At 37.1% G+C, this 10,015-nt stretch overlaps 1 protein-coding gene across 1 annotated transcript; it reads right to left on the bottom strand.

The window, feature by feature from the left end:
• Positions 1-2,109: 2,109 nt before the first annotated feature.
• Positions 2,110-6,907, bottom strand: HIP1 (HSP70-interacting protein 1). Its single transcript, XM_086596180.1, has 11 exons — positions 6,675-6,907; positions 6,561-6,606; positions 6,305-6,463; positions 6,133-6,220; positions 5,980-6,060; positions 5,823-5,887; positions 5,372-5,512; positions 5,173-5,289; positions 4,787-5,092; positions 4,570-4,627; positions 2,110-2,435 (listed from the first exon to the last, which is right to left on the bottom strand). The coding sequence occupies exons 1-11, from the start codon at positions 6,782-6,784 to the stop codon at positions 2,338-2,340; spliced, it is 1,269 nt and encodes a 422-aa protein (XP_086452306.1). The 5' UTR covers positions 6,785-6,907; the 3' UTR covers positions 2,110-2,337.
• Between the last annotated feature and the right edge of the window lie 3,108 nt (positions 6,908-10,015).

Below are 10,015 nucleotides of genomic sequence, written 5' to 3'. Positions count from 1 at the left end.
ACAAACAAATTAGAATGATTAGTATCATCCAAATTGTATCTCTTTCAAGCCTTCAAACGAAAGTGCGACAACCCATAGGCCATAGCTCAATCAAAGGTGTTCATGTAAGGATTGTTCCTCTCAAGCACTAAAACTGCGCTATTTCAGGTTCTGACCCGTTACCAAACCAGTTAATGTTAGGGGAATTATGAAGAGATAGACAAATAAATATCTCACCCATTGTTATAGATAGATTGCTTTTCCCAAGTCGATTTACTTCTTTTTCTTATCTTGTTCACTTTCGTGTACGAGGCCTTCACAGATAATTTACTTAATCCATCCCTTTTTCCCTCTTGTCAGGAAGTCCATCATCATAATATAACATGTTGAACCGGCAAACTCTATGACTGTTCCACCGTCCGCACATAAAAGAATTTTGATCAAATGAATCATATAAAACGTGAATGAATTTTTTTTAATGGGAGTGAACGCACGAATTCATATGAAAACATTTTCAAGGTGGCTTTCATGCCTTTTAGTAATTATTCCTTGTTTGAATGGATAAAACGTGTTCAAGAATCATTTGCAGACCACCTTTGTTCTTTATACGTGTAGCATGCCAATTATCTTTTTGCTATTGTTTTCTTACTCGGGGCTCCAGGCCTCAACAGGATAACCAAAATAGTATGTGCATGTGTCCCTAGGTGCGCTTGCGTGTTCCACTGGCAGGGAACTGGGAGGATAGAAAACAGAGGGGGAAAAGAAAAAGCGAGAGAGTTCTGTAAACCATTGTTAAATGGAAAACAACCTGTTCATCAGGGGGTAAAAGACCACTATTGCTGTCAACTGCGACTGTCTAGTGTCTAGTTCTGTGAGATCTGCTGAAAACAATCCTAAAAGACAAATTTTGTGTGAAACAAACCTCAAACGTTCGCAACGCTCATTTCCTTGACTCTGACAAGAACTGAACAGTTTAGTGTAAAGGACTTGTCTGGAAGCTAGCTTTTAGAATCTCCTCTGCCTCTAATAATTCCCAAGAGAGGAAGTGAGTACTGCAATAGAACCACTTGCCTAAGTGCCTAACCCTTCCGCACAACAGCGTTTATTTTCATTTTGACTTTACATCTTTCAAGGTTGTTCCTAACAAGGCCCAAAATATCGATATCAATCAATATATCGGTGTATCCAAAAACCGATATATATCAGATATATCGAATATATCTATTACTTTAGTGACCATTCCAAACTATTTAAAATATTGGAAATATCAGAAATATCGGAAATATATTGAAAATATCGGATTTATATTAAAAAATAGTCAAAAAGTCAACCAATATATATCATAAATATCGGATATATCAATTATATCGGCAATATAAAGGTTTATATTGGAATCCAATATATATTGGAAAAAAAAAGATTCTATATTTGGTGGATATATATCAAAAATATCGATATCGGTGTACCAAAATACCAATATATATCGGCGATATTTTGGTCCATGGTTCCTAACGAGCTAGCGGTACCCAACCAGTGGTAACTGGTTACAGATTTACTTCCTTTAGCACGAACCAATAAACCTCACTCTCATTCTTATCCAACCCACTTACTGTCACATTCCAGTAACTTCCATGATCCTTACCTGAGTATCAAGTATCAACCCTCGGAAGCCAAAATACCCTAACCCCAGTTAATGATTAAGCTTTTAAAGACGACACGCAGGCTTTAAGCTATACAATCCATTTACTGTCACAAGTCACAACTGATGATTCAGTCACTAATGCCACAAAATACCACTTTCCCCTGCAATAATTCACTATTGAGCTCCAAAATACCCATTCCACTATCAAAAGAGAGACATTGACAGAGAGAGAGAGACTCAAATGCACAATCGGACTTGCACAGAAGGCCAAAAACAAAGACTTGTCTGGGGTTCCAAACGTTCCTTAGTTCAGTTCAAGCACACTACTGTAAATAAAGTTGAGATATAACAGAAGGTATTTCACATGCATCCAGTTTGATCCAGATGTGGATTGGTAAAATCTTCCTCACTCAGAGTCACCAACTCCATGAGAAATGATCACTGTATTTAACTATCGACCAACCGTAGATCTCCAACCTTATGTTTCATTGCCTGAACATACATTTCTCATTAACTAAAACAAGATATCTGAAACACAATCTAACCGTTAATCCACATGGCATGTCTCATATTCAGACTGAAACAAGATTATCCTAACAAAATCATATCTAAACATGTCCAGTATCTTTTAACATAGTGAATTTGCCAAGTAAACATTTATCTTAAAAGAGTACATTCAACTCTTGCAACCACAGACTCGGTAACTGACTTGTAATCTATTCGGATCCAGCAAATTTGCCCATCATCTTCGTAATAATAGGAGCCACCTTAGGATTTGCCTGATGCTTTGCAATATTAGCTGGGTTCTTCATCACTGATATCCACGCAGGGAGATAAATAAGTAACTACATACATTCAGAATGAGAACACACTCCAGATTCTACCATTCATGAAAGAAAACAATTTGTATAGTTAAAACTTAAAACTTAAAAGAGAAAGTATCCAGTATGCCAAAAAGCTAAGTGGCAACATTGGATAGATCATGAAAACAATCATAAAGGGCAGGTAAAGTTCTGTACCATAGAAAAGTAAGTTTATTCCACTATTCACTCTCCTTGTCCACATGACTTCATATTAAGCAGGTCACAAGTCCATAGCTATTATTTAACAAACGAAGGTCAAAAGGCCTTTGCTAATTGCTATTATGCTCCTAGCACAGATCCAACTAAATTGCACAAATGCATGAAACCAACATAAACAGCACAGTGTTCTAAAAACGTTCGGCACTAGGCAGCTGTTTCTTTTGATATGCATATTAATATAATACTACAAGAGAAGAAGAATCCTGTCAAAAATGCACGCACACTCCAAAGGACTAATCGGAAAGTGCAACTCCCCAAACTGAACGTGCATATACTCTTACTGGGGTAGATTTTGTTGTTTGAATACAAACTTTCCCAAGCCTAGTTCCAGGCCAAGATAACATTTGACCCCCAAACCGAGAAAAAAAAGAGAGAGAATTTAGCTACCAATGTTTGGAAGTAAAATTTTATGGAATCTTAGTTTTTGGCAAAAAGACTCTGAAATCTACTACGATTTAGAAATAATTTTAGTAATATTTTGTAAAAAACAAATCGTTTACAAAAACTTGCATATGTACGTGATATTATAAAATCATTTATTTAAATTGGAATTCCTATACGTGAGTGTTCAAAATTTCACAAGAAATATTTTTTTTTACATGCGTGAGTGGAAATCTCTTATGACTTCTAAAAATAGAGAAATCGTGTGCATATAAGTAGCAGGATAAGCAGAAACTGGATAGCACAAGTGGCAGATGTTGAACAGGGTAACAATGCAGTTAATCAGCTATTCGCGGATGGAATAATATTCAAGCATCATTTGTCAGAAACTGAAAAAGGCAGCAGAGTCGGATGAAAAGATGTTGTATGGTTTGTCACGTAAATAATTTCACATAATAGACGGTAGTACATGAAATTCCGCAATTAGGGCACCCCTTTTTAAGGAAAGGATGCATATGTTTTTATAAAAAAAAATTGTAAATAAACTATATACACCCAATCAAAGAGCCTGTAGGATGAGCAATCCTACATTGCACAGTAAAAACAAACAAACAAGAGGAAAAGGAATCAGAAAAAACAGAAGCTATAATACATATCAAACGCCCATGCAGCCTAAATCAATAAGGCACACTGTCAAAACCAAAAAAACGGCATTTACATGTTCTAAGATAAAGCCTTGCAACTAGGTCCCCCCCCCCCTGTTTATGATTTGCCCTCTCCTCAAAAAGAACAATAGAACAACAGTGAGAGAACTCGGTCAGGGAAAGCATAAAATGAGACATTAAGGATATGAAGAAAACAGAAAGCCCAAGCTCAATTGGTCATTATCACCACCGGCAAGTTCAAAATGAGATTTCAAATTCTTTTTTCATGTATCACACGCCTCAGAACATTTTTTTAGACACTTTTCTCAGACTTCCTGTGTTTCCAAACAAATACTTGAAGAAAAACACCAAATATTACGTGAAATTTGCTCCCTACAAACTCGGATTAACATGGAAGCTCAACATATCTCTTGGTGAAGCCCACTAGGCACTAGCCTATGTCAGAACAAAATTGACAACCTTGGCTATCGAATGGTCAAGAAAGAAGAATAGTTTCCTATTACAAACAATTAGCAAACAGGGTATGTAATTCTATCAGCCCCTAAGATCACCACATAGTCACTTTCATCTCAACACGGTGAAACAGCCTTTGAGCCACATCAAACGTAACCAAGATTCTCCAAACTAAAACAAAGATAGTTCATACTAACAAAAAAGATGCATACAAAACAAGAAGGCTAAAACACACAAAAATTTAAAAAAAAAAAAAAAAAAAAAATGAAGTTACAAACAAACAAACAAAAAGCTAACATACTGCAATCAGTTCATACAATATTGCCAAGGATAATAATCAATTGATTAAAAATAAATGAAAGATTACCATCTTGAAGAGCAGCCATGACTTCTGGATCTTTGAATGCCGCCATAAGTTCCGGATCCTGTTTCAAAAAGAAAGAACACAACAAACCCACCTCAATTAGCCCAGCTTCACAAATAATTACATGAACTTGAAATTTAAATATAGGAATTAAACATTATTGAAGACAGCTGGGAAAAAAAGGGTATCCCTCAAGGTAATTCAAATAGAAGAGACTTACATTTAGAATTTTGCTCATATCAACCCCTCCGGGCCCTCCCCCAGGCATGCCCCCAGCCCCAGGCATGCCACCAGCTCCAGGGAAGCTCCCAGGCATGCCACCAGCGCCTGGGAAGCCCCCAGGCATGCCGCCAGCTCCAGGGAAGCCCCCAGGCATGCCACCAGCTCCAGGGAAACCCCCAGGCATACCTCCAGCTCCTGGAAAGCCACCAGGCATACCTCCAGCTCCTGGAAAACCACCAGGCATGCCTCCAGGTCTTCTACTTGAAGATGACTGCTCTTTCTTTTTGGCTTTCTCATAAGCAGCCTACAAGAAAGTATTCAATAGCCAACCATTAGAAACATTCTAATAAACAAGCTTTGTACAAGATTAGTGCAAGACATTACCTGGGCTTCAGCACGACGACGTTGTCTATCGCGTTCATTTTTCCTATCCTCCTTTTCTTTACGCAAGCGATCATACTTCCTACGGTGCTCTTCAATCTTGTGTGCATTGGGTTCAACCTGCATGGCCCTCAAATAGTAGTGAGATAAACCAAGATATAAATTTAATGAATATTTGTATTGCTTGAGAAAGTAGTGATACCTTTTTAAGAACAGCAGCAATCTCCTCATCATAATCTATTCTGGATGCTAAGTGAAGATCCTTGGCAGCCTCTTCCCACTGGCCAAGCATTGATCTAGCTATGCCACGAGACTTGTATCCTTTTGCTGAATCTGGGTTAATCTAGAACAAAAGAACCGTAATATAAATCAAAGGTGAGCATTTAACCTCTACACGTAATAAAGCATGTTAGTGTATACTAATTCCATTTTACTATACAGGTGCGCGCTAGATCACGCATTCAACAGATAAACTGAAATACCATGACCAAACTTAGGGACCACCCCATCATTTGCAAATGAACAAATGTCAAGCAAGGGAACAAAAGGACAACCAAAGCTATACACAGAAACTCATTTTGTTTTCATATGCTTTCAATCCACAACAATAAATAATTAATGGTATGCATGTAGAGTAACCAAATAAAGGTCACCTCAAGAGCAGCACTTGCATCTCGAATAGCAGCATTTGGCTTCTTCATTTTGATATAAACACTAGCTGCACAAAAAATAGCAAACAAACTTCAAAATCCAAAACTACTCATAAAACAACACCATTAAATCATTAATCCTAAAACCTTAATATCTCACCTCTTGTCCCATACATAATAGCTGATGTAGGGTTAAGCGTAATCGCCTCAGTAAGTTGCACAATCGCTTCCTCAAGTTTACCTGATCACCCAAAACCACATCAATACACAAACCTCCCCAAAATAAAACCATTACAATCAAATCAAAATATACCTTCAGAAATCGCTTCCATTGCTTGTCCCTTAGCCATTTGAGAAGCATCGCGATTCTCTTCCGTAACTTCAATGGAAGAATCACCCATCTGCACACATTCCAAAAAAACCCTAAAATACCCATTCTATAAAACACTATAACAAAACTGAATTAAAATGAAACCCAAAAGCACCTTCTGTGGTGGGTCATTATTATCTGGCTCAACCACATCGCCTTCCAGCTCGATGTCAGATTCGACTAATTCCTCACTCTCATAACCTTGCTCTTGAACTGGTTCATCTTCTTCTTCTTCAGCAGCATCTTCCTCATCACTGTCTGGTTCCACTGTTTCCTGTATAATACATCCGGGCCCACATTATCAAACCTCTAGGGTTTTCTTTTTCTTTTTTTTTTTTATATATATATATAATAAATAAATAAACATGTACCGGGTAAGGAGGACGTGGTGATTCGCCAGGAATTTTAGCACCGAGACTGTAAACAAAGTGACAAAAAAAAATTAGAGTGAAACATTTGAAGGAAGGGTGTTTTGGGTATTGTACCTGTGCAGATAGTCTTGGAAGAAGGAGAGAGAAGGATCTTTGAGTATTGATGGATTTGATTTACACTGTTCTACGAATGCTTTCAACTGATTCAACTTCGCTGCGTCCATTTTCTTTTCTTTTCTTTTTCTTTGTTGGAGTGGAAAAAAAGAGGTTTTCACGGTTTTTCTTTTTCTTTTCTTGCGCTATAAGCTGTTTTCTAGTAGGTTCGTTTATCCTGTTTTGTTAATTAACCCTTAAAAGCCCTACTTCATATTTGGGCCCATGTAGCTACAGACTTCCCACATTGAGTACTAGTATAGTGCATGGCAGTGGTGCAGGAAGAGATAGAGTTGGGTGAAAGAGAAAAGGTATTGGGGCGAAGAAAAAAGGAGAGAAAAGTTGAGGACAGATAGAAACCAACCAAGCAACGTTTTGGGCTACCTACCCCCACTCGGCCCAAGGTCGTTCACTCCACTCACTTGATAAGTCATAAAATTGGCATGATTATATACTAGATAACTGCAAGCAGGGGGGAGGGCGAGAAGGAAGGTGAAAGGATTGAGCACAGACAAAAACCTACCAAATTACATTTTGGGCCACATACACCCCACCCCTCCCAAAAATGTTTGCTAAGATGTGCTCGAGTGCTTGCTGACTCTTGTTTATCCCTGTTCTCCAGAGGTCGGATGGGGTTGGAAATTCTATTCCCAGTTTTCAGCTAAGCGCACTAATCTCCCAAATAAACATTCATTCTTTTTAAAGAGGGTGTTCGCCAAGTTTTTCAGTTAGAAGCTGGGTATTAGAACTTATTCAATATATTTATGTAGAGTTGTTCCGATACTTCTCTCAATATTCTTGAAGCATGGGGCAGAGTATCTTGGTCCTTTTAGACACTAGAGCACCAATTCTCTTATTCCAAATCGGAACAACTGAAATTGAATTCAATGAGTTAAGTTTGAGAACCGAGCTAGCTAAACTGATTCAACCAATTCTTCCCAAAAATCTAGCTTAAGACACTTGAATTCAGAGAAACAATTATAGACACGAAACTCACTTGCTAACCCTTTTAAGTGTCACACCTCGAATTTCAACAAAATCAGATAACAATATTTGTTCCCGAGTCTTCGATTTTCAAGGTGAGAAACACTCCCAACTTCCAAAAACTCATCATGGTTTGTTTATTACAACAATTAAACCATACTCCTCTTTATTACAAAATTCACAAATATGATCAAACAACTCCTCAATTATAATTATAAGTAAAATTACAATTTTTATCTCAACTCTATTACACCATAAAGTGAAAATTAATCAACAATTTTTCTTGAAACACTAATGCAAGCCACATGCAGCAATAAACCTTATCCAACAATAATCATATCAAGACTTATCGACTATGTTTATTTATGAACACACCTGATAAGCAAACATGTAAATCAGCTCAGCATTATAAACAATGCTGGAATAAACAATACTGGTACAAGTAGTTCTAAAATACAAACCAAAATATACATACATATATATAATCAATAAGGCATATAATTCCTCCACCGAGACGCCTTAACTTCTAACTAATAATACAACATCCATATGTACAATAATTAGGCAGGTAGTTCCTCCACTGAGGCACGTACCTTAGCGTCCAATCTAATAATATTAAGGCATTTAGTTCCTCTACCGAGACACCTTAACTTCTAATTAAATCCATATCATATAAAAAAACAAAAACAAAAATGAAAATTAAAGTTACTATACACTTGCACTTACGTAGGTCTAATCTCAGAGTGGGTCATTTCCTGCAAAATAATTACCTTAACCCACCCTTCTGCAAAATAATTGTGAATAGAAATAAAATACAATAAAACAAAATATATCATAAACATAATTTTTAATCATTCCATCAAACCAAAGAGAACAATGTCCATGACAAATTTCACAACCATAGTCAATCATTTATTATAGATTTAACGTACACTTTGATATATCATCATAATTATCGTTTAGAGTTTATTCAAATGTCCCTAGAATCACGTCGTCTCTATGTTTTACCTAGTTTTCTACCTACCACAATCGCTCTCCTCTATCAAGCCGAACATGCACATCCGCATGCCTAACTCACATAATAAAGCCACACCAACGTAGTTATCCTAAGTGGGATGTCACATACAAAGTAACCCTCACACGGACGCCAAAACTATGTGAGTAAGCCTTTATTAGGCATAAAGTATCGTGCGTCTTGTACTGAATTTGCAACAAGATAAACAAATCCATCATTTGGATACAAGGGTTCTAAGTTCCCTTAGAACAAAATCACATTCCCTTTACAAGGGGTGATCATATAATCAAATGAGTTCTGGTAGCTAGGAACTAGGATTTTTATTATATAACTTATTAAGGTGTCATACATTATATTTGTATCTCATAACCATTTCACTCTATCACGTGCGTGCCAAATAAATTATTGCACTAAGCTACAATATTTGAAAATATCACAATACATCTCATAACCATTTTCATTTTTTCACATGCTAAATAAATTATTGCACTAAGCCACAATATTTAGAAATATCTCAATTCATCTCATAACAATTTTCATTCTTTCACGTGCTAAATAAATAATTGCACTAACCCACAAATTCTTTAGAAATATTACAAATCTTCATAACCGCTACGATAACTTTTAGTAGTTGTAGATATTTGTTAGTTTACTGGACAACGACCTGATGATTTGTGTGATAGGGAGTGGCTGCACTCTTCTTGGAATAAGAGTTGCCTACGTATCAAGTTTCTTGGGGTAAACTTCAATAAAGCCTTACGTAGTTCATCTCTCTCTACTTATAGATGTTTGAGCTGACCTTCCTTATTTGCTCCAGGCCGTTATGATGTGTAGATCCACATTGTATGCTATCTTGATGATTCATCACTACTCTGATGTTACAAAGTTAATATCTCCTTGAGTGGTGTGTTGACTGAGCTCTAGGATTGCGCTAGTTGATTTGCTTCCATAAATGGATGTAACTGAATAACTAATGATGGGGATAACCTGGGTGTTGGGTCATTGGCAAGCTGTGATGGATTGGTACAAGCTGATGGGGTATGGGGTACAACCTGATGTGTGGACACATGTACTGTAATGTAGAACGGAGGGTACTTACACTAAGCTCTAGGATTGCGCTAGTTGATTTCCTTCCATAAATGGATATAACTAATGCTGGGGACGACCTGGGTGTTGGGTCGTTAGCAAGTTGTGATGGATTGGTACGAGCTGATGGGGTACCACCTGATCTGTGGACACGTGTATTGTAGTGTAGAACGGAGGGTACTTACACATCCCCTTTTATTTTATTTGTTATTTAGAC

The sequence above is a fragment of the Coptis chinensis genome, chromosome 3 (assembly GCF_015680905.1).
Source record: "Coptis chinensis isolate HL-2020 chromosome 3, ASM1568090v1, whole genome shotgun sequence".
Taxonomy (NCBI): Eukaryota; Viridiplantae; Streptophyta; class Magnoliopsida; order Ranunculales; family Ranunculaceae; genus Coptis; species Coptis chinensis.
This window is presented reverse-complemented; position numbering and strand designations above follow the sequence as displayed.